We start from the raw sequence: 25,733 nt of genomic DNA on the forward strand, positions 1-25,733 counted from the left end.
GGTGATGCTAACCATACATAATGCATAATAACGAGAGCTATGAAGCGTAATGCATTTTCATAGATAATTATGACATCATATGATATATACATATATACTGTATCATGTGTTCATAGATTTTTATAGAAACTTTTACTTCTTGATTAAATACTGTAGATTATATTGAATAATAGCTGTCCAGTGTAAAAAATAATCTCTGATATTTGGTTCTGTTTCAAAATATATACTCATATATTTTTCTAATATTGTGGTGTATTGCATTGCAATCTAATCTAATCTAATCTAATCTAATCTAATCTAATCTAATCTAATATTACATGGCATGACATCATTATCTGTATTGTTCCAGTATTATGTGTATTCTGTTAATTTTATACTCCAGTATTCAATCTAATCTCTCTTTATCTGTTCACCATATCTGTAATGCATGCTCAGGTAATAATAATAATAATAATAATAATAATAATAATAATAATAATAATAATAATCTGAAAACCCAAACTTGTTCACTCAAAACAAGGGCAGTTTTTAAACTAAACAATTCAAGCATGCCAAAATGGGCATTTTATTTTATTCTATTTTTTTAAAATATAGTTTTAGTATAGAAGCTGGAGCTGTTAAACGATAAAGGTCTTAGGATGAGACACATGTGTGAGAACATCTTACCAAATCTGTACTTATGATACTTGTGCAGTTTCATTCAACTTTCCATGACTGGAGCAATAATTCATTCCACTTAGGCTTTTCTGAAGGTTTTGTGGTGTTGGGAAAAGTCGTCCCATCCCTGAACGGATAATTTATACAGATTTAAAGCTTCACAAATACCTCTGACCAAAGAATATGAGAATTTTTGAGAAAAAAAAGAAGTTGTTGACATAAAAAATAAGATTTAAATAAATAAAATATGTTTTGAGTAAACAAATTTTCTGGGGTTTTTTTGTGGTTGTTTTTTTTTTTTTTTGACGTTCGAGAAATCCAACCTGTTCAGACTTTTGTTACATAACAGAAAACACATGCTCTTGGCAAGAGCATCCACCTTTTCCTTTTCTTTTGTGTAGTGAGTCATATTTTGAAAAAAAAAAAGTTACTCTACAAACACATTCTGCTGGCTTGTGAAATCCTCAAGAGTTTTGCATCGTCTCAAAGATTCATGGGATTTTGGGATTGGAGGCGTGGCTTATAGGGCTGGCCCAGACCACCCCAAGAAAGGCTGATTGGTTTTCGACCCTGCTCCATGCTGGATCGGTTAAAGTGTGGCAGAAAAGAACGACACGCCATGTGCTTTCCACTCGTCGCCCTGTAAGGAGTTAAAGTCTCCCACATGAAGGCATCAAACGCTCCACATACCGCTTTATGGTAGTCATATGGCAACCGATTTGATATTTTTCCTACCACAGCAGGGAATAAAACTCGCCACTAATTTAGGCTGCAAGCGCCGCCGCTAAATTTCAGCATGTGCTGACGGTGTTCGCCAGATGTTTTCCTTTTGGTCCCTCTCGCTTTTCAGCCCTTGCACTCTCTCTCTCTCTCTCTCTGGACTTGCCTAATGTTCTCTCACATTTTGTGAGAAGCTGCCTGGCTGTGGCACAAGTTTGGAAAACAGAGACTAAGTTTTTATTATAATTATTAAAAACATCATTGCTCTGGTTATAGTTTTCAGCTTGTGAGGAACCATGTCCCATTGAATCTGTCAGCAGCAGCCCGTTCTCATCGTGTCTCTCCGAGCTAACCGCACTGCTGACGCCCAGATGCGACCCTCTGCTTCTGGAGCGCGTTTAAACCCCTGTGATTGTTCTGCTTTCATGCATTATTTTTCTTCTCCTGCTCCTTGATTATGAAAACAATCTCTAGATTATGTGGGTCATGTTCCATTAAGATGGAGCACATCACTTCATCACCATGACAATGTTTTCAGTTTTTCATAGCGCATTATACCTTTTTCAGAATACGAACCTTTTTCATGTCTGTTGTGCGTCCACTTAGGAAGGTGCTAAGGTGAAAGTACAAGGTGCCGTACTGTTAAAAGAGACGCACACAGACACACTGATCTTGTGAAAACTGTCCTCCGTGCTTTTTTCTTATGTAGTGCCTAAAGGTTTAGCCCGCCGTCTATTAACACTCAGAGGAACATGTTTTTCAAGCAGAAGACCAGCTTGGTTGAAGAAGTAAGCAAGATCTGAAGCTGTGGCTGTTTAAAACAAACAGTTTTTCTCCGCAGACGTTACAACGTCTCACGTCCATGGCGAGATCTCATTGCTTGAGCTCGATTCCGTGGTAAAGTGTGGTGTTGGCTTGAGCATTACCAGCCAGAACGTAAGCTCAGTTACAGCGGCTTTGCCTGCCACCGTTATTGTCATTGCATTCTGGGTGGCATTATAAAAACGCAACCACTTTTAAACGCCGACGTTCTCATACGCTTTTTTACGGCTGTCTTATTTTCCCCTCCCTCCCTCCTTCCCTCCCTCCCTCAAACTGTCTGTCTCTTTCCCTGGCGCTGATTTTGATCTGTCTTGATGTGATAAATGCCGCATGCTGACCATGACTGGGCCATATGCCGCTACTTTGCTGTGGATACTATTTTCACTGTGCAGCAAACACAAGCCAGACCTCTCCTCGAGAATCGCGCTGGTACGCTATAGTCTCTCACGGCTGGAGAGTTGATCGTTGGCAGTTTCACCTGGCTTTCCCTCTGTATGACATCGCTCTGTAAATTGAAACCGGTTTAGCTTTGCCTTAGGCAAAGTCCTAGTCTGTTCGACTCTTGCCCTAATGCTCTTATATGCACTGAAACACAGCCTTTTTTTTTTTTTCAAGAAAAAAGCCTTTACTGTGTCATGCTAATAAGAACTCATGTCATTACACTATACATAGGTGTAACTTAGAGAGGTTATGGACATCATGGTACCATAAGTACCCTTCTTTGTCTCTGTGGGAGCCCCTGTGAAATGAAATAAGGCCCTGATCTTATCAGATTTTGTTCGTGCCAGCACAGGCTTGTCCCGACGCGTTCACTGAGTTAGCCGTGGCCCTGGCGCTACAGGCACTGCTGAGATGAAAGAGCCTCCTTAACCATAAGCTATGTAGGGAACTGAGCCAGGGATTGAAATGCATCAGCGTGATAACAGCCAAGGGAAAAACGAATCTCCTCTTGTTTATTTCCCCCACGGCTGCAGCCAGGAGAAGGGTACATGCAGGATCGGGGGATTTAGCTGGTCGACGTGGCTATTTTTGTTCAAACCTGACTGGCAGGATGGAGTTTACCATGATTTATTCCTTCATTTTGAGTTCATTTATTGCTAGTTTAGCTTAGTAGTATCAAAATCTGATCCATATAATGACTGTTAACATAGTGATATTTTCTTTTCTCTTGGATTTTTTTCTTTCCTCATTTTCCTCGTCTCCCATGTGTACTGGAATCTTTAGCTAAAACCCATGTCGGTGTTTGTTACTGATTGTTTGATCTAAAGCAGAAGCTTACTTATTTACTAGGGTCTGTTTTACACACACACACACACACACACACACACACACACACACACACACACACACACACACACACCTATAATATGGTCAGCATTGGGACTCAATGCCAGCAGGCATGGCAGTAAGGTGGCTGGCATGTGTGGCAGCTTCTGCCATCATAAGGGCCAGGCGACATCTGAGGAGCCATTTTATAGCACACACACACGCACGCACACACACACACACACACACACACACACACACACACACACACACACACACACACACACACACACACACATTGATTATAGCGGTCTGATTGTTTGGAAGGCACTCTGAAGGTCTGCTGAGTTTTACAGTGGCCTTTAAATGGGTCTAGATGCCTGAGCTCAGCTGGGGACCATTATGGGGTACGTTATCCCAAAAAATGGCGGGCAATTATTTCCCATACGGGACTATTCTTCGTGCCATTTTGCTCACACACACATGCAGAAGTGCATGTGCATGCACGCACACACACACACACACACACACACACACACACACACACACACACACACACACACACACACACAAACAAGACATGACATGCTTGTTTTGTGCACTTATGGATTCTGGGCTTCCTCCTGCAAAACTGAAGAGATCAATGCACACTTCTCACAGTTATGATGAACATGTTGGAGTATCGTTCCCGACACTCAGAGCTACCTGCACTCACACTAATCTGTGCACTGATTCTCTCACTCTTATATTGGAGCATTTAGCATGTGTGGGTCCATGTGTGTGTGTGTGTGTGTGTGTGTGTGTGTGTGTGTGTGTGAAAGAGAGAGAGAGAGAAAGTGTAAAGCCTGTGGATGTGTGGGTGGGAGATGGTGCCCATCCAGCACAAGATTGACGAGATGCATAGCGCCCAGCTCACGTTCCCTTTGATCTCGTTCCTCTCGCTTGCTTTTTTTTCTTTCTTCCCTGCATGGCGGTCTGTGACTCCCTTCAACCGCAAGCTCAAGTGTCATTCATCAAACCCCTCGAGCACTTCGCCATCAGTGGCTCATGCCAACCAGGTCTTAGCGTAGCGACACATACTGGGGCTTGTGCCCGAACCATGATTCAGGCTTGCTGCGATGCCATGAAAAGCTTAGCTAGTGCGCTCTGTATTGCTGTGGCCAGGCCAGGAGTCATAGCTCTTATTGACAGAGATGTCTTTCCACTTATTTTTCACTGTCTGCTCCTGCCTCTGGCACAGGATCCCCCCCTTTCCTCCCCTCATGTCTATCTGATGATGGCACACCACTCAAGCCCAGTATGTGTTTTCAATTAGCTGCGTGTGCATCCTAGCCTGTGCTGGGAGATGGAGGTGTAGCAAAATGTCTAGCTGATAGAGGCTCATTGATTTGGCACGCACACCCACACACTCACACACCACCTGCTAGAAAGCAGGCATCCGACCAAGATTCGTTCTGGAGTGTATGTATGAGGTGAGGGAAGAATTTATGTCCAGTTTTCTTTCTTAAGTCCATTTGATGTGTTTGGTGTGTGTACTGAAGCCACATCTCTCCTCAGTCATCCTGCAGGTGGAGCCACAAACGGTCTGCTTCTAAAATGTGTGTGTGTTAATGTGCACATCATTCACAGTGGCTTAGCTGCTCCACACACACACTGCCTCCCTCCCAACGTTCTACTTTAGCTTAGCTGCAATTTCTAATAAAGTTGCCTTTTCCATTTAGGGAGAAGAAACACTAACTCAAAGAGACATGAGTCTAAGATTGATTCTAAGGCTGGTCATGATATTAAATGGTCGAGCCTTGGGTCTCACTGTAGACAAAAAACTACTAGAAAACACATACACATACACACACATCCTAAGTGACAGCACCATTAATGTTTGCTTACTCTTTCAATGTCACGTGGTTCAACTTTGCCATCACGCTGTGTCTTTTCCGAATACCTAGCATGATAAACTCTCACCGTTACTCTCGTCACAGTACGCTCTTGCTGTCAGCTGGCACTTTCATTTCAAACACAAAACATACTGAGAAAGTAAGCAACGTTCACTCCTGTATTTCACATGCAGCTTCTTAATCGCTGCTGATGACTTGCGAAGGCTGGCTTATACTTCTGTACTGAAGTGCATTTGCATATATGTCTCAATGCAGAGTCGGGGATTATGGGAAACGTGACATGCAGAGGTTCACCAGTGGACTGACATGGAAACCAAAAATCCTAACAGTGTATTGTGTGGATCTAAGATGCTATTGGTGTATCTAATGCTGATTAGCTGAGGCCAGGAGGTGTGCCCAGTTGTGTACCAAGAAGCGTTGTAAAATATTGTGTAATCTACAGTAATTGCAAAGACATCATCTCATCTCATTATCTCTAGCTGCTTTATCCTGTTCTACAGGGTCGCAGGCAAGCTGGAGCCTATCCCAGCTGACTACGGGCGAAAGGCGGGGTTCACCCTGGACAAATCATCACAGGGCTGACACATAGACAACCATTCACACCTACAGTCAATTTAGAGTCACCAGTTAACCTAACCTGCATGTCTTTGGACTGTGGGGGAAACTGGAGCACCCGGAGGAAACCCACACGGACACAACATGCAAACTCCGCACAGAAAGGCCCTCGCTGGCCACAGGGCTCAAACCCGGACCTTCTTGCTGTGAGGCGACAGCGCTAACCACTACACCACCGTGCCGCCGCAAAGACATCATCATAAATAAAATTTTTATTTATATAGAGTTTTATTCAATCCACGTTCACTGGATATGGGCAATTGCATGCTCTGATTGGCTACGCTACTACTAGGCTATCAGCTCATATACTGTGAGTAGAGAAAAACAAAATGGTGGCACGTGTTGCTGAACCAACCGAGGACGAAATAAAAACTACTCGAAAACAAACCCCCCAGAAATAGTTATCAAGTATTTAAAAGAAACAGAAATAGCGAAAAGAATATAGTCCCCCCCATAGCTCCCGTTCCACACTCCAGCCCAGTCGGTGGTGGTAATGCACCTTAAGGTTGGTTTGCCAACCGCAACCCTAAAGAAGAAGAAGAAGCAGAAGAAGAAAACCCCAAAAAACTCCAACAAAAAACAAAATATGGAATAAAAGTATTTGATGGTAAGAATGCATCTTTTTTATTTTTCAATTATTGTTATCACATTTTTCACAAATTGTTCCTGTCATTTCACCAGTTTGTTTACATTCTAAGTGTAAATGTTTTTGTCGGATGTTTTGTATAAAGTTTTTATTTATTGAATTTGCAAAAAATAAAAATGCTCTGTTTCTCAAAATCCAGTGAATGTGGATAGAATAAAACAGTTACTCTACTCAATCTCATCGTACATGGATTATAGACAACTCGGTGCTAAGCGCCTCGTCGGCTATCAGCTCATGTACGACTCGAATTCGTGGAATAACTGTTAATTATTACTATATATATATTTTGTACATGCTGTGCTGTATGGGATTATTATACTGTATATTCGCTTTGATTATGTGATATCTTTGATTCATCTTTTTCTGTGAGGAGAATTGGAAAAATCTGGTTGACGCTCTACTTTAACATAGCACGGTATTTGGGATCTTGAACCTGACATCCTGAGTTGTCGCACACACTACATTTTATTACCTCTCCATTCACATATTCACAAATATGCAGATGCACAAATATAAACCAAGCCTTATGGGGTGACAGTGAAGCTGGGGTAAATAAATTAGCCCAACAGGACTAACTGGAGGGTCAGTTATTAGGGTTGTATGAGTCTACACACTGGGCTAGAAAGAAATCAGCCCCAGGTGCTACCTCTTACCATTCAGTGTATTTTTATTTACCACCATTGGTGGCGCTCTTGTTCTTGGTTCCACAAAAGTAATTAAAAAAATAGTAAAAGAAAGTAAAAATCCACTCCAAGCCATTTGCCAACAGCAATAAGATGATTTTGAAAATTGAGTCGTATTTATCCAAGAAGCCTTTATTTGTCACATGTACACTCAAGCACAGACTTAAGCACACAGTGAAATTTAACCTCTGTATTTAACCCATCTGAAGCAGTGAACACACACACAAGTGAGCAATGAGCACATGCACATACCCAGAGCAGTAGGCAGCTATGCTAAAGCCCCTGGAGAGCAATTGTGGGTTAGGTGCCTTGCTCAAGGGCACTTCAGCCCAACCATCAGGCCATGGCTGCCCCATATTAACCTAACTGCATGTCTTTGAACTGTGGGGGAAACCCACACAGACACAGGGAGAACATGCAAACTCCACACGAAAGGCCCCCATCAGCCGCTGGGCTCAAACCCAGAACCTTCTTGCTATGAGGTGACAGTGCTAACCACTACACCATCGTGCAGTGGGTGGTTGGTTATTTATTTACTGGAAAGACAGCCTTGCTGACCCATTTACTGTACCAGACAGCCCTGACCAACAGCATTTGTAATTAGAACAAACAAGAATTTCGAGATGTTTCCTTGTCCTGAACCTGTTATTAGCCAATTATTCCATTATTCCAAAAATGAAGTTTGGTAATGAATGGTACAACTTGTTAGCACTGACATCTCAAAGTAAACAAGGTCATGTTTCAAATTTGGCCCCATGGTTATTGTTACAGTGACCAAGATTTAGGTTTGACCTGATATCATCATAGTTTAAACATTTATTGACTAAATTCAAACCAATGAAGCCATGGCCTAATGGTTAGAGAAGCAGCCTTAGGACTAAAAAGTTACTGGTTCAATTCCCTGGACCAACAAGAATGGCTGAAGTGCCTGTGAGCAAGGTACCTAACTGTGTTGCTCTGGATAAGAGCATCTACTAAATGCCATTAATGTAATCTAAGTTCAATTTGTAAGTGAGAAACCATTTTCACTCCTTTTCTTGTTCATAGTAATATTGGAGAGTTTCTTTAATGCTGCTGCTCAAGGACCCAACAATGGCTCTCTGGCAGTCCTGGGATTTGAACTCACAACTTTCTGGTCACTAAGATAAAACCCTGATTGCTAAGCTACACCTGATATGTTGTCCACCTTCTCCATTATTTTTGCTCTATTTTCTAGTACTTTGGAGTCAACTCTGAAATTGTAGGAGTGAAGCTGAAAATGTGTGCTTCCATATATCCAAATGATATACCCCAGCTGGCATAAAATACCCATAATACCCTGTGGCATGCCCTGTGAGCTGTGTGGGACATAAGAAGGTGCAGTTTCAGATATATAAATCCATTTCACTGTATTGTGGTATTTCATGAGCACACTGATTCAGGAATGACTATAAACTGCACACTTGTGTAAAAAAAAACTTGCATTATGTAGTGGACAGGCTGTGATTAAAGACACATTGAGAATATCAGGATTCTAAAGAGAGATAGCAACACAGTCTTTTGAGGTCTCTTATGCCCAAGTGTGTGCGCGCGCACACACACACACACACACACACACACAGACACACACACGTACGTCCTGGTGTATATCTGCAGCAGAAGCAGCTTTTCCACAGCAGTGGCAGCATGTCCTACACCATCATGCATACATATGTGTGTGTGTGTATGTGTGTGCGCACGCACAAGTGCGTGTTTTGCATGGCAGTCTGGCCACTTGATTAGCCGCCATCATCTGAAACAAGACATCAGCGATGCGAGGTGAGGCCCCGTGGGCACCCAGGAGCAGCAGATCACAGCCATGCTAATGCGGGCACCGTGCCAGGTGTCACACAGTGGGTGACAGGTTCTCGGAGGGGGATTGGGCGCTGCCGGGGGGGTGTCACACTTGGTGCGTTATCACCTCGTCCTTTGTTCTCTATGCAAATCTACCATTGTAGCGTCCTCCAGTGCTAGGAATGTGACACATTCTGGAAGCTGAGCTCCCAGATGAGTAAGGTATAAGGCTTACAAACACACACACACACAAAATCACTGACTGGCAATGTCTGTCTCTGAACATGGATGGGCATTGATGTTGTACTCGAGGTCTTTGAGCTAGCAACTATGTTAGCGTTCGCTTTTCTCAATACATGAGACTTTTGAACTTTCTCAGAGATATTTAATTATCAAACACCCTCCTTAACCATTACACACACGCTAATCGCCTCAAAAGGCTAAATATCCTCATTTTAAATGAGAGCTAAACCCTGAAACGGTCTCTCAAAGGAGAGCTTAATTGACTGTGTGGTTTTCTAACACCAGATCCATGAGGGTGGGGAACTTTAATGCTGGACCACCTCTATTACACACACGCATCATTAATCACACACATACACACAGACACAATGATGAGAAGCAAGCCCCACCTCAATGATTAGCGCTGCAAGTTTGGCTAGCATGAAAATGCTGCATAGCCTGGCACATCTTAGAACAGCCATGATTCAACTTAGCCATTTAACCTGTAATCCCTGCATTATTTATGGGGGGGGAGATGAGGCCATTAGACTCTCACAACGAACACCCCGAGAGCAAAGAAGGCACTCTGCTAACTGCTAGTTGACCTCCACATCCCACAGCAAGAGCTTTTTTTTTTTTTTTAGCACGGACCACCATAATTGCTGCAAATTGAATCACAGAGCGAGTGGCAATGACTCCTTAATGAGCACTTTTATTGGTTGGAGCAGTGCAGTGTGGCACAGCCCTGCCCAGTGCCATGCGGCGCGACCCAATGGGCCATGATCAGATGGAGATTTGTGATCCTGAGGTGGCTGATGGGTAATTTCACACCATCACACCACACAAGCTGCCGTTGCAAGACACGGCTCTCTGATGGGTCATTAGCATATTTTAACTTATTCATGATGGGCTTCTCTCTCTCTCTCTCTCTCTCTCTCGCTTGTTTTGAAAGTTGATGAAATTTGTCTTTGGTCGTCATTAGGCCTGCCTGTCTGTTAGCTGACACGCTCCTTTGGCAACATATGGCTCTTTCTGTAAGAAGTGATAAGATGCAAATTGCCAGAGCTTGAACGCACATTTATGGCAGAGTAGAGGCGCACACTCATAAAGAGACCCACACACATACACACATTCAGCCAGTCCCTCTCCTCACACCCCCTCTCTATCACTCTCCCTGTCTGTCTCGCTGCCATCTCCCATCTCCCACCTCTCTATTTAGAAAAATCCAGTTCGGCACTAAGCAGTCACTAGAGGAATGTGTGATCTTGACGAGGCGTCATTAGAACTCATGGGGGGACATCAATTACGTCCACTCCTGATCCACACTTCAGCACCGGGCTGAGTTCCATGCATGCTGAGAAGGGAAAGGAGCAGGCACATTTATATGTTAGTATCAAATCCTCCCCCTCTTCCTGCTCCCTCCTGTCAGCCATGTGTGTGAAGGCCAGCCAAACTAAACATGGACATCAGGCCTCCACACTTCTCTCCTCGCCTCCAGCAGAGCAGCACCAATGGGACACTGGCCATGCCATACAAGCCCCTGGCCATGGCCCCAATAACACCCTTTGGCCCCTGTCAGCCATGGAGACAATATCACACTCCCATTAGCACACAGTAACTTTACACACATACACACACACAAAGACAAAATTGAGCCAACACTATCCTCTTCTCTGTCTGGAATCAGAGTTGAAAACCTGACCCACACTGTAATTAAAAAAAACAAAACAAAAAACCCCACAATTTTTAATTGAGTATATTATATATTTTACTCACAAATAGGTCCCTTTATTCATTCATATTCCACACATATGCAAGCTTTATACATAGTGTATGGATGCATATGCGAGTGATTGTAACGTAGTTTTATGAGTCAGGCTGAAACTGATCACCTCCTCCCTTGTTTTTTGTCTGTATTTCTTCATCTCCTCTTTCCCCTGCCTTTGCTACACACTTATTCCCATATGGAAATAGCAAATGTGTGTGTGTGTGTGTGAGAATTGAGCTGTATATTAAAGCCTGTCTGGCATTAACATTAGCATAATGCGTTGAGGCCTTCAGGCTGTACCTGCCATCTGCATAAGTCTCCAGCCCTCAGGGAGTCTCAGGGAGACGCTCACACACCAACCCTCCACCCTTCGGCCCTTGATCCTTACCCAGTCACGCACAGACACATCCTCTCCACTGAGGGTTTAGCGAACAGCAGGCACCATGAGGCCACTGATAACCTGGCAGAGTATCAGCCGATTCGGCTCTCCCACTTACAGCGATGCAATTTTCATTTTGTCTCATAAAATGGCTGTCACCAGAGTGCGGTGAGATGCCGCTCACATGTTGCGTGTTTAATTTTTAAAGTGAAATGATCCATGAACCTCATCATAGAGAACTCTTCCCTTTGATTACACCCAAAGCCATTGCTGCGAACAAACAGATGCAGGAATGACATGAAAATCCATTAAAGCATGCCATCAGAGCCTCTCCTAGGAGCGTGTTGCAGAGTTAAGCACTAATATTTATGCGTTCATTCACACCATGTACCCTTTGTGTCTTCCAGGGAAAGATGAGCCCTCTAGCTACATCTGCACCACATGCAAGCAGACGTTCACCAGCGCCTGGTTCCTGCTGCAGCATGCTCAGAACACGCATGGTATCCGTATCTACCTGGACAACCACCCTTCTAGCTGCTCCCTTACACCCCGTATGGCTTTGCCTCCTCCTCTGGGAGCAGATGCCCTGCCTCGCTCACCTCTTGCCAGTTTCCTGGGAGACAACAGCAACCCGTTCCACTTGCTCCGTATGGCAGCACCTCTTCTGCGAGAGCCTCAGCCTGCTGGATACATGGAGACCCGCTTGCCATCAACACCACCATTTGTAAGCCCCCCTCCACCACCTCGTCATCCCCTTGAGCGTCTGGGCCCAGAGGAGATGGGCATTCTCACCCAGCATCCCAGTGCCTTTGAGCGGGTGATGCGCCTGGCCCCAATGCCCATGGAACCACCATCCATGGATTTCTCCCGCCGCCTCCGTGAGCTGGCCAGCAACAACAATAATAATGGTGGGCCCACACCTCCTCTCTCACCCAACCGTGTGCCCCCTGTGCACAGGCTCCTCAGCCCCACACTCTTTCAGCCTGGTGGCAAGCCAGTGCCATTCCTGGGAACGCCAACACAGCCACTTCCGGCTGCTCCCAAGTCCAGTTCTTCACCAACCTTGGGCCAGGCAGGCAAGGTCAAGTCTTGTGAGTTCTGTGGAAAGACCTTTAAGTTTCAGAGCAATCTGATAGTACATCGGCGCAGTCACACTGGTGAGAGGCCTTACAAGTGCCACCTGTGTGATCACGCCTGCTCTCAGGCCAGCAAGTTGAAACGGCACATGAAGACCCACTTGCAGAAGTCAGGTTCATTGAGCAGCTCGCCAGATCGGGGCAGGCGTGACTCAACAGGAGAGGAGCAGAAGAGTGGAGAGGGCAGGGAACTACTGGACAATGATGACGATGAGGAAGATGAAGATGAGGATGAGGAAGAGGAGGAGATAGAAGAACAACAGAATGGCAGTAGCAGGCCCGCATCTAATCTCAGCATGGACTCTGAGCTCAGCAGGAACCGGGAGAATGAGTCCCAGACTTTGATGACCGAAAAACCACTCTCCATTGACAGAGGGATGGAAAGCCAATATAATGACATCGACAATCACCTGAGACTGCCTTTGGGCAACAGGCCTACAGAAGAGGCAGACACAGATTCATCAGCCAGAGAAGCCAGAGAAATCAATGCAGAGGTTCAACCCATAGTTAATGGCAGGGGTTGTGGACCTGAGGACTCCATGGCAGGTTTGTTCCAGCAGAAGCCTGCACCCATCTCTTGCTCAAACCTCTCTGGCTCCTCAGCCAAGAGGATCAAAGTAGAGAAAGACATGGAGCTTCCATCTCTGCCACTCATCGCTTCTGAAAATGTGTACTCTCAGCTGTTGGCTGGCTACGCTGCTTCCCGCCACTACATCAGGGAGCCCTTTCTGGGCTTTGGTGACTCCCGGCAGTCACCTTTTGCCACATCTTCTGAGCATTCGTCCTCAGAGACGGGCAGTCTGCGGTTTTCCACGCCCCCTGGGGAGCTAATGGAAGGTGGAATGTTGTCAGGAAGGAGCGGCAGTAACACACCACACCTCCAACTCCGAGGTCCGGGTCCTGGTAGGCCTCCTGGTTCTAAAGAGAGCCGGAGGAGTGACACGTGCGAGTTCTGTGGCAAGGTGTTCAAGAACTGCAGCAACTTGACAGTGCATCGGCGCAGCCACACAGGTGAGAGGCCGTACAAGTGCGACCTGTGCAGCTATGCCTGTGCACAGAGCAGCAAGCTCACGCGCCACATGAAGACCCATGGCCAGTTTGGCAAGGAGGTGTATCGCTGTGACATCTGCCACATGCCCTTCAGCGTCTATAGCACCCTTGAAAAACACATGAAGAAGTGGCATGGTGAACATTTGATGAGCAACGATGTCAAACTTGAGCAGGCGGATCGAGCATAAGTTATGTGCCCTAGAGCACATGCTTCAGACAGTATGATGAGTTTAGCTGGATAATCTTTTGAATAAATCTAACTATAGAGGTTTTTTTTGGAATGATTTGGTGTTTTTTTTGTGTGGTTTTTTTTTGTGTTTTTTTCCCTAGTGCCACCTGAGAAACAAGAACATTAGTACATGTTTGTGGATGGATTTGAAAAAACCCTGCTGGCATTCCCAGGAATTTGTCCATTAAGAATCCATAGAGCCTTTCTACTGTGCAATAATTTCTGTATTTATTGGATCATTTCTTGATGATACATGGCATGTGCAGGTATATAATGGCATGTGCAGGGGTTTTAATGCATTCCTTTGTTAGAATATTATTTTCAGACACCATTTTAAGATATGACACATACTGAGAGTTTGGCATTCTGCCACCATTTTGTTTGAGGAATTTCCTAAAAGGAAAAGAAGCAATTTTTACCTGTCCTGCTAAATTCTGAAGAAGTTATACTTCTAAAAAAAAAAAAAAAACAGAGAGAGATTTTCTTGTGTACTACTGCTGTTTGCAGTCACACCACATGTGGGTGATATATTAAAACATAAAGCACTGAATGTCAACTTGACAATAAATATGAAACAAATTCGAGGGAGATGGAATACCAGGGATGTCTCAGGCAGCTGGATGACAGTTTGACTGTATTTTAATGATTCCCTTTTGACCACCATCTGGCTGACTATGCTCTTGATATGACTTTTATGATTTTAGCTGTCAAGCTTAAGCAAAACAAATTCTTCCCTACATCAATACACTCATTTAGACATTATTGATTTACTATATTCCTTATAAGGCTGGTAAAGTAATATAGCCCATATTTTTATGATCTGACTGTTTACAGTACCACATATTGTAAAACAAAATATACCACCCAGTGTATATTTTCTTAACACACATATTAATGGGTTTGACCAATTTCCTTATTTTATCCTGATTGAAAAGAAATGTTTTGGCAATGAAAAGTGCGAGATGTTGTTACGATACTAAGGTTCAAAGTGTTAAAAGCAATTTTAACAAAACCTCAGCCAGGATCATTCCTTTACCTGGCCTTGCAGTATTACAGACGTATTATTTACAAAATTGTTATCAAAATTAGTTTGTTATGGTAACATGCAAGTGTCCAAAATGGCTGCTTGGTCTCCAGAGCATTGTGGAACGAACCAGTGTGCTCATGTCAGATGTTTGAGGCCCAGGGTCACCTTCTATTTTTCACACTTCACCAATTCAGAGGGCTGTTGTGCCTTTAACAAATAACCATTCTCCCCTCAAATCTTAGATATCTCAGGCTGCTGCGTTTTTATTTTATTTTATTTTTTTAAGACTGTAGACATTTTATTTTCAGGACTGTTTTCATTCCAAATTAAGCTTATAATCAGCACTTAAAAATGCTGCTTTTTTGTTTGCAAATTGGTATCTTGGATAAAGACATCGAAAGATACTACTGGAAAATTTTCCTACATTCCTTACCCGATCTTTAAGCCTAGCTTGCATCTTTTGGATAGCATAATTAAAAATAAGGTAGCGCGAATGGCAGAGACATTTAAAATGTAAATCAGAGAAAGTTTTAATAAAGATACGGAGACAAACTGGCCCCGCTACACATGCTTGTGTTTTACTGCTGTTCAATCCAACATGCACGCAAATGATTATGCAGTGTGTACACTTGTAATAATGAATTTCATTCCAACAACAAGAAAATCACAATGAAGACATTAAATATTTATGCATTTGATGTGTGTATCTGTACTACCTTTCAGAATCTAATTTAATGCACAATTTTGTCCGAGATGACCAAGTCATCTAGTTCTTCACTGATACATCCAGCTGGCTCTTCACCAGCTTGGAAGAAAATAGAAAAAAAATGAGAAAAAAATGACACTCTGTCTTTAAAATGATGTTTACAGTGTTGAAGTACAAGGATAACAAATTCCTGTGTAAATGTGTTTTAAACGAGAATAATCTCATGTTTTTTTCTACCATTTTCTGAATGCCATAGCAGGGTTGGTTGGTTGGTTGTTTAATATTTTATTTTGTTTTCGGTGCAGGGTTTCTTTCCCCCCATAAATTTCAGTGGATATATTCGTATATGTTTCGTTCACTGTTAAAATACACAGTGTATTTGTATACCAGTGGCATTTTATGAAATGATGCAAAAAAAAATCTTTATATTTTGCAGTCCATTATAAAATTGTGAGTCTATCCAAATTTTTTTTTGTCTCTATACCTGTTCATAATTTTGGTAAATCCATCCTTGTGAGGATGTAAAAAAAAAAAGAAAATAAAAAGGAATGAAAATCAACCTGTTTATTGAATCGCTGTGTCATGTTAAACTGGCACTTGTTGGATGATTATATTGTACATCACTGGGGTTTTTATATATATATATATATATATATATATATATATATATATATATATATATATATATATATTAGTGCTGTCAAAAATGTCGCGTTATTAACGCGTTAACTTGACTCAATTTTAACGGCGATAATTTTTTTATCGCGAGATTAACGCTCTGTGACATGATGCCACGCCCCGCACAGCCAGAGTCCTCTGCCCTCCCCCGAAGAGCCACGGTGCTCGGCTTAGGTTTCGTTTTCCCATCGGCGGCTCCAGCCCCACTTTGCAGTGGCTGTGACAAGACGTGTTATGCTCTGCAATAAAAAAAAAACATTGGTACAACCAGTGTTCGAACTATGCCGATATTTTCGGGGGGTCCCTTTTTTTTCCCTTGGGGGGGTGCTTGCGCTTGTCTCAGAGCGCGGATCTCCATCGCGCGCTCACTTCGGATATGCAAATGCTTCCCGTTACACACGATTGCTATGTCAATAAACATCATTTTGCCAATATTTTAGAGACCCCCCAACATTTCCCAAATCATGTTTTCAAGGGATCTTATGTCTGTTTCAGGGGATCTCGGATCCCCCGAGTACCCCTGTAGTTCGAACGGTGAGCAAGCCCATTCACTTTTTTATGCTGATAAGAGAATTACAATGGTTTTTCATGTGACAAAAATGTGCAATTAAATTGCGATTAATCGTGAGTTAACTATGACAGTCGTGACATTAATCGTGATTAAATATTTTAATCGCTTGACAGCACTAATATATATATATATATATATATATATATATATATATATATAAAACATATCGATCAGACATAACATTAAAACCATTGAAAACCACACCGGTAAAATTTCAATAGGAGGAAGGCCGATCACAAACTTGCGTTTTGCAGATGACATCAATGGCTTAGCAGGGAGAGAGGATGAGCTAAACACATTGGTGGAAAAGCTGGACAGGACCTCAGATGCCTACAGAATGGAAATAAGTGCCGAAAAGACAAATAATACACATGGGTTCCACACTGAGGTAAAAATCAAAGGAACACTAGAACCAGTGAAAACGTTTAAGTACCTGGGCTCCATCATATCTGACAAAGGGTCAAAACCAGAAATCATGGCTAGAATAGCGCAAATGACATCTGCTGTAGCAAGACTGAAAACCATATGGAGGGATAAACACATCCAGTTGAGAGCAAAGATCCACCTCCTACACTCACTTGCATTAGCAGTTTTTCTGTATGGCTGCGAGACGTGGACACTCACAGCAGACCTACAAAGAAGGATCCTAGCAACAGAAATGAGGTGCTACAGGACAATCCTCGGTATAACACACAGGGACCACATCACGAATGAAAATATCCGCCAGACTGTTGAACAGGTTATAGGACCACATGAGACCCTTCTCATGACAGTTAAGAAAAGAAAACTTAAATGGTATGCCATGTCACACATGCGGCCGGTCTAACAAACACTATACTACAAGGGACAGTGCCTGGGGCCCTAAGACGTGGTAGACAATGGAAGAAATGGGAGGATAACATACGAGAATGGACACATATGAACTTCACAGAAACATTAAGAAGAGCGGAGGACATAGAGGGTTGGAGGAGGGTTGTAGCCCAAGCATCCATGACGCCCCAACGACCCCGTAGGTCAAGGGATAGGCGAGGTGAGGTGATAAATAAACACACAGACATAACATTAAAACCGACCAGACATAACATTAAAACCATTGACAGGTGAGGTGAATAATATTGATTATCTCCTTACAATGGCACCTGTAGTTCAAGAACAGTCAGTTCTTGAAGTTGATGTGTTGGAAGCAGGAAAAATGGGCGAGTGTAAGGATCTGAGTGACTTTGACAAGGGCCAGATTGTGATGGTGAGATGACTACATCTTGTGAGGTGTTCCTGGTGTGCAGTGGTTAGTACCTACCAAAAGTGATCCAAGGAAGGACAACCGGTGAACCGGCGACAGGGTCATGGGTGTCGAAGGCTCATTGATTTGCATGGCATACGAAGGCTTGTCCATATGGTCCAATCCCACAGAAGAGCTACTGTAGCACAAACTGCTGAAAAAGTTAATACTGACCCCTTTCTGTTTATTATATACACACACAGTCCTGTGCAAAAGTCTTAGGGATGCTATGTTGTTGCTGTTTTTCCATACAAACTTTGTTATAGATTTTTGTTTTATGACTTCAACATTATTGAATCACAACATGATAAAACATTTTAGAGTTCCGAACGTTCATTTTTTTTTCCAGCATAAAATTAAATGTTACAGAAAAAAAAAGTTTGTATCTCAGCAGCATATTCCATAAGAGAGCACTTTTCAGATGAAAAAAAAAAACATAATGAAGGCTGCTGGGTTTTGGTGTAAAATGAAGAAATGAGTGTGACAGTCAAAGTGTCCAGAAGAACTGTGGCTGGTTCTGTAAGATGCTCAGGAAAACCTACAGATCATTTCCGCATAAAACTGCACTCACTGGACCTGAGACGTGTATATATATATACAGTGGAGGAAATAATTATTTGATCCCTTGCTGATTTTGGAAGTTTGTCCACTGACAAAGAAATGAACATTCTATAATTTTAATGGTAGGTTTATTTTAACTGTGAGAGACAAAACATCAAAAAGAAAATCCAGAAAATAACTTCATATAAAAGATATACAACCCCGATTCCAAAAAAGTTGGGACAAAGTACAAATTGTAAATAAAAATAGAATGCAATAATTTACAAATCTCAAAAACTGCTATTGTATTCGCAATAGAACATAGACAACATATCAAATGTCGAAAGTGAGACATTTTGAAATTTCATGCCAAATATTGGCTCATTTGAAATTTCATGACAGCAACACATTTCAAAAAAGTTGGGACAGGGGCAATAAGAGGCTGGAAAAGTTAAAGGTACAAAAAAGGAACAGCTGGAGGACCAAATTGCAACTCATTAGGTCAATTGGCAATTAACATGACTGGGTATAAAAAGAGCATCTTGGAGTGGCAGCGGCTCTCAGAAGTAAAGATGGGAAGAGGATCACCAATCCCCCTAATTCTGCGCCGACAAATAGTGGAGCAATATCAGAAAGGAGTTCGACAGTGTAAAATTGCAAAGAGTTTGAACATATCATCATCTACAGTGCATAATATCATCAAAAGATTCAGAGAATCTGGAGGAATCTCTGTGCGTAAGGGTCAAGGCCGGAAAACCATACTGGGTGCCTGTGATCTTCGGGCCCTTAGACGGCACTGCATCACATACAGGCATGCTTCTGTATTGGAAATCACAAAATGGGCTCAGGAATATTTCCAGAGAACATTATCTGTGAACACAATTCACCGTGCCATCCGCCGTTGCCAGCTAAAACTCTATAGTTCAAAGAAGAAGCCATATCTAAACATGATCCAGAAGCGCAGACGTCTTCTCTGGGCCAAGGCTCATTTAAAATGGACTGTGGCAAAGTGGAAAACTGTTCTGTGGTCAGACGAATCAAAATGTGAAGTTCTTTATGGAAATCAGGGACGCCGTGTCATTCGGACTAAAGAGGAGAAGGACGACCCAAGTTGTTATCAGCGCTCAGTTCAGAAGCCTGCATCTCTGATGGTATGGGGTTGCATTAGTGCGTGTGGCATGGGCAGCTTACGCATCTGGAAAGACACCATCATGGCTGAAAGGTATATCCAGGTTCTAGAGCAACATATGCTCCCATCCAGACGACGTCTCTTTCAGGGAAGACCTTGCATTTTCCAACATGACAATGCCAAACCACATACTGCATCAATTACAGCATCATGGCTGCGTAGAAGAAGGGTCCGGGTACTGAACTGGCCAGCCTGCAGTCCAGATCTTTCACCCATAGAAAACATTTGGCGCATCATAAAACGGAAGATACGACAAAAAAGACCTAAGACAGTTGAGCAACTAGAATCCTACATTAGACAAGAATGGGTTAACATTCCTATCCCTAAACTTGAGCAACTTGTCTCCTCAGTCCCCAGACGTTTACAGACTGTTGTAAAGAGAAAAGGGGATGTCTCACAGTGGTAAACATGGCCTTGTCCCAACTTTTTTGAGATGTGTTGTTGTCATGAAATTTAAAATCACCTAATTTTTCTCTTTAAATGATACATTTTCTCAGTTTAAACATTTGATATGTCATCTATGTTCTATTCTGAATAAAATATGGAATTTTGAAACTTCCACATCATTGCATTCCATTTTTATTTACAATTTGTACTTTGTCCCAACTTTTTTGGAATCGGGGGTGTAAACTGATTTGCATTTCTTTGAGTGAAATAAGTATTTGAACCCTCTAGCAAACAAGACTTAGTATTTGTTGGCAAGCACAGCAGTCAGACGTTTCTTGTAGTTGATGACCAGGTTTGCGCACATGTCAGGAGGAATTTTGGTCCACTCCTCTTTGCAGATCATCTCTAGATCATTAAGGTTTTGAGGCTGTCGCTTCACAATTCGGAGCTTCAGCTCCCTTCATAGGTTTTCTGTGGGATTAAGGTCCGGAGACTGGCTAGGCCACTCCATGACCTTAATGTGCTTCTTCTTGAGCCAGTCCTTTGTTGCCTTGGCTGTATGTTTTGGGTCATTGTTGTGCTGGAAGACCCATCCACGACCCATTTTCAGTGTCCTGGCAGAGGGAAGGAGGTTGTCACTCAGAATTTTACAGTACATGGCCACGTCCATTCTTCCGCTGATGCGGTGAAGTAGTCCTGTGCCCTTAGCAGAGAAACACCCCCAAAGCATAATGTTTCCACCTCCATGCTTGACAGTGGGGATGGTGTTCTTCGGGTCATAGTCAGCATTTTTCTTCCTCCAAACATGGCGAGTTGAGTTAATGCCAAAGAGCTCGATTTTGGTCTCATCTGACCACAGCACCTTCTCCCAATCACTCTCAGAATCATTCAGGTGTTCATTGGCAAACTTCAGACGGGCCTGCACATGTGCCTTCTTGAGCAGGGGGACCTTGCGGGCACTGCAGGATTTTAATCCATTACGGCGTAATGTGTTACCAATGGTTTTCTTGGTGACTGCGGTCCCAGCTGCCTTAAGATCATTCACAAGCTCCTCCTGTGTAGTTCTAGGCTGATCTCTCACCTTTCTCATGATCCTTGATACCCCACGAGGTGAGCTCTTGTGTGGGGCCCCAGACCGGGGTTGATTGATGGTCATTTTGTATTTCTTCCATTTTCGAACTATTGCACCAATAGTTGTTTCCTTCTCACCCAGCTTCTTGCTTATGGTTTTGTAGCCCAGTCCAGCCTTGTGCAGCTCTACAATCTTGTCCCTGACATCCTTAGACAGCTCTTTGGTCTTGCCCATGTTGGAGAGGTTGGAGTCTGATTGATTGATTGATTGACTGATTCTGTGGACAGCTGTCTTTTATACAGGTGTCAATTTAAGACAGCTGTCTTTAATGCAGGTAACGAGTTGATTAGGAGTGTCTAACTGGTCTGTCGGAGCCAGAACTCTTAATGGTTGGTAGGGGATCAAATACTTATTTCACTCAACGAAATGCAAATCAATTTATATATTTTATAAAATGTGATTTTCTGGATTTTCTTTTTGATATTCTATCTTTCACTCTTAAAATAAACCTACCCTTAAAATTATAGACTGTTCATATCTTTGCCAGTTGGCAAACTTACAAAATCAGCAAGGGATCAAATTATTTCCTCCACTGTATATAGATAGATAGATAGATAGATAGATAGATAGATAGATAGATAGATAGATAGATAGATAGATATAATTTTTTTAAGCAAAGGGTCATCTCACACCAAATATTGACTTTGTTTCATTTATTATGGCTTACTGATTACTGCTTATAGTGTTTATAGTGTTTTTTTAATGTTGAAACATTTCATTTAGTTATTTTTAAGCCATTTTTAGTCGACAGCGTTTCTTTACATCATGTGCCTAAGACTTTTGCCCAGTAATATATATATCTCCTTCTCACCCCCGGCGGGGGGGTGGTATCCATGTCATCCTCAAGCTCGGGTCCTCTACCAGAGGCCTGGGAGTTTGAGGGTTCTGCGCAGTATCTTCGATGTTCCTAGGACTGCGCTCTTCTGGACTGAGGCTTCAGATGTTGTTCCTGGGATTTGCTGGAGCCACTCTCCCAGTTTGGGGGTTACTGCCCCAAGTGCCCCCACTACCACGGGGACCACGCAACCCTTGACCTTCCACATCCGTTCCAGCTGCTCTTTCAACCCTTGATACTTCTCAAGTTTCTCATGTTCCTTCTTCCTGATGTTGGCGTCAGCTGGGATCGCCACATCTATCACCACCACCCTCTTCTGCTCTTTGTCCACCACCACTATGTCTGGTTGGTTAGCCAGGATCTGTTTGTCAGTCTGGAAGCTGAAGTCCCACAGAACCTTGGCCCTGTTGTTCTCAGCCACCTTCTGTGGTATGGCCCATTGGGACTTGGGTACTTCTATTCCATACTGGTTGCAGATGTTCCTGTATACTATCCCAGCCACTTGGTTGTGCCTCTCCATGTACGCTGATCCAGCTAGCATCTTACACCCTGCTACTATGTGCTGGACTGTTTCAGGGGCTTCTTTGCACTATATATATATATATATATATATATATATATATATATATATATATATATATATATATATATATATATATTGGTGCCAATGAAATTTGTTAAATAAACAAAACAGTGTGACAACTGTCAATAGCATAAGTGGTCTGTTGTAGGCAAATTTCATTGGCACCAGATTTTATGTGAAGCTTTTAGGATTCAGATTTGGATGACTGACTGGTAAATGCAACTATTTAAAAGCTCCAATAAATCTCATTCAGTGTTTTGTTTTCAACACACAAACGTACGGAGACTCCAGACACTAGTGCTGCTTACTGCATGACCTTTGACCTAAGGAGTTCACTATTTTTTTTGAGCCCCTCCTTTACGCTGCACCTGCCTGCGCCTCTCTGTGGTGAGAGATGCTCTAAACACAATGACCCGTCTGACCTATCTTGACCCCATCAATGTCGCTGCATCCCTTCTTCCCTCGTGAGACAGGTGGGCTTTTGTAACCCTAACAATGTTGCGTGTAAGGGAGGGAAACTACTTAAAAACCCCTTATAGCCTATTTACGCATGGCCAATCATAGTGCTTTGCTGCTGAATGACTTGCTCACTGAGGTATCTTTGAGAGACCTTTTCTGAGAGACCTTCTCTATTTGTACCAACAAACAATTAAACCATAGTCTCTGCATCTTGAAGCGTCTTCTAGTGCTTCATGTTGACGTGACTGTCTGCTCAAAGAGCTAGGCATGGATGTGGTTAGACTGACCCTGGACATCTGGGATGCATCTTCAGTCCTGAAACAGCCCATTCCCAGCAAGACTCTGAATAAGATTAAAAGACAGCAGATTCCCAAAGTCTCTCTCATGGCACCATGTTCCCTTGAGGTCTCACCATTTTCCCATTCTAATTACGCGACTCAGCCACACCGATGCATTGCTAGGCCATTTTGACCACCGCTCCACACAGGGTAGTGTCATAGTTCACATCTGACATGTGATTTAAAGTCCCTTTTAAGCTTGGGTAATAGAAGGTCCCCATTTGTGCTGTGTGGCCAATGCCACGGGAAAAATGGGCCGTCATTTACTCAGCCAAAATGTCTAGAACGTGAATGGGTCACACACAGGGAGACTTTAGGAAATGATGGCTTTTGGTAAAACCACGGCCTCGGGGAACAGGGTGTCAGCAGGGGCTGTGGTCGGGGCCTTGACCACACAGATTGACCACAGAATCCTTTATTTTTTAAATAGGATTGCAAGGGCCAAACCCCACCGGGTCCGTGTGTCTATATCCAGTTAGCAATCTCTATTCCCTGACCAAGGCGAAAGGAAATGGCACCCAGTGAGCAGGCTTTACCCCCGAGGCAGAAGAGCCGACAACCAGAGCAAATCCGACCCATATGGACAGGCCTGGGAACATGGAGGGTGCGCAGAGCAGTTTTGGAAAAAAGGATGGGCAGGAGATGAAGAGGAGCATGGTTACTCCACGGTCAGTCGGCAACTGCGGATCTTTTTTTCCGAGGAGATCTGACCAAGAAGAACAAAGGCTTTGTGGTGCTGCAGAATGTATCTGTAAAGCTGAGGGAATGGATACTCACTGATTGAAGAGAACAAAGAAAAAACTGTTTATTGTGTTACATTAGTTACGTCAGTGAACTAAAATAGCACACAATACACTTGAAAAAAGCACAACTGAACTGTCAAATCTGATTTCATGGAGGGTGTTGATTAATTTTTTATTACTGCAGCACTCACAGTAGTGCCACACGGTTTCTAATCACAGATTCATATGAATAAGTTATTGTTACTATAGTAACAGTTTACTTACACAGGAACTTGCCAGACATTCAGTACATACTTGTTGATATGGTGAAATGTACTGTTAGGAGGTGTTTATTTAGCATTTATGGAAGGAGATGACAATGTCACCACTTTTTTCAGTCACAGGAAGTCTTCCACCACAGGAAAGTCTTCATGACGGAGAGCTTTGTGGTTTCTCTGTAACATAACAACATGCTTTTTTTTTTGTCTTATTAACTTCAAGCGAGACAGAAAAAGCAAGGCTGGTAAGAGAACAACTATTTATAGCTATTATAGCTACTATAACAATATGTGATACATGATAGCAGGAACTAACTTGTTTTCCAATCAGTTTCTGTTAGTTCAAGTTAACTTTGCACATTTAAGTTCCGCAACATTCAATATGATAAAATGTGAATACAGTGAATGAAAGGCATGATGTTTTGTGGAAAAAAAAGCTTTGCAAATTGCTGTGCTATGATGAGAATAAAACGCTACAGTATGATGTGTAGTAACTGGAAAATAATCATCTTTGGGGGCGGTAACAGTAAGTCTTTTTTGCATCATACCACCTCATTTGGGAAAAAACGAGGAAAAAAATCAGAATTCCCATGAATGTTGTGAATGAAATTAAATGAGTAAATAAGGAATCTTACAACTATTTTAGTAAATAGTTTACATACAAAAGAGATTACGTAGCTTTGACTATAATGTGAGTTGAACACATGCATACATACACTCACTGGCCACTTTAATAGGAACTTATTCTTGATCCTAAGATCCCTGTTCTTGGCTGCAGGAGTGGAACCCAATGCGTTCTTCTGTCTGCTGTTGCATGCTGAGATGCTTTTCTGCTCACCATGGTTGTAAAGAGCGATTATATGAATTACGATATTCTTCTTGGCAAAAAAAAAAAAGCTCAAACCAATCTGGCCATTTCCCTCTGACCCTCTCTTATCAACAAGGCGGGGGTCAACTGTCAATCACTCACTTGAGGTTTTTTTGTTTTTGGCACAATTCTGTGTAAACTCGAGAGACTGTTGAGTGTGAAAACCCCAGGAGATCAGCAGTTTCTGAAATACTCAAACCAGTCCATCTGGCTCAAACCAACACCCATACCACAGTGAAAG

At 42.7% G+C, this 25,733-nt stretch overlaps 1 protein-coding gene across 1 annotated transcript in view; it reads left to right on the forward strand.

Annotated features, from left to right (window-relative positions):
* Window positions 1–16,133, forward strand: part of bcl11bb (BCL11 transcription factor B b) — a 35,672-nt gene extending 19,539 nt beyond the window's left edge. Inside the window, exon 3 of the mRNA XM_060917982.1 lies at window positions 11,893–16,133. Within this exon, the coding sequence (XP_060773965.1) occupies window positions 11,893–13,859 (1,967 nt within the window). The 3' untranslated portion in view covers window positions 13,860–16,133. The remainder of the gene's footprint in view (window positions 1–11,892) is intronic.
* Window positions 16,134–25,733: the final 9,600 nt, after the last annotated feature.

The sequence above is a fragment of the Neoarius graeffei genome, chromosome 3, assembly GCF_027579695.1.
Source record: "Neoarius graeffei isolate fNeoGra1 chromosome 3, fNeoGra1.pri, whole genome shotgun sequence".
NCBI classification, from domain to species: domain Eukaryota; kingdom Metazoa; phylum Chordata; class Actinopteri; order Siluriformes; family Ariidae; genus Neoarius; species Neoarius graeffei.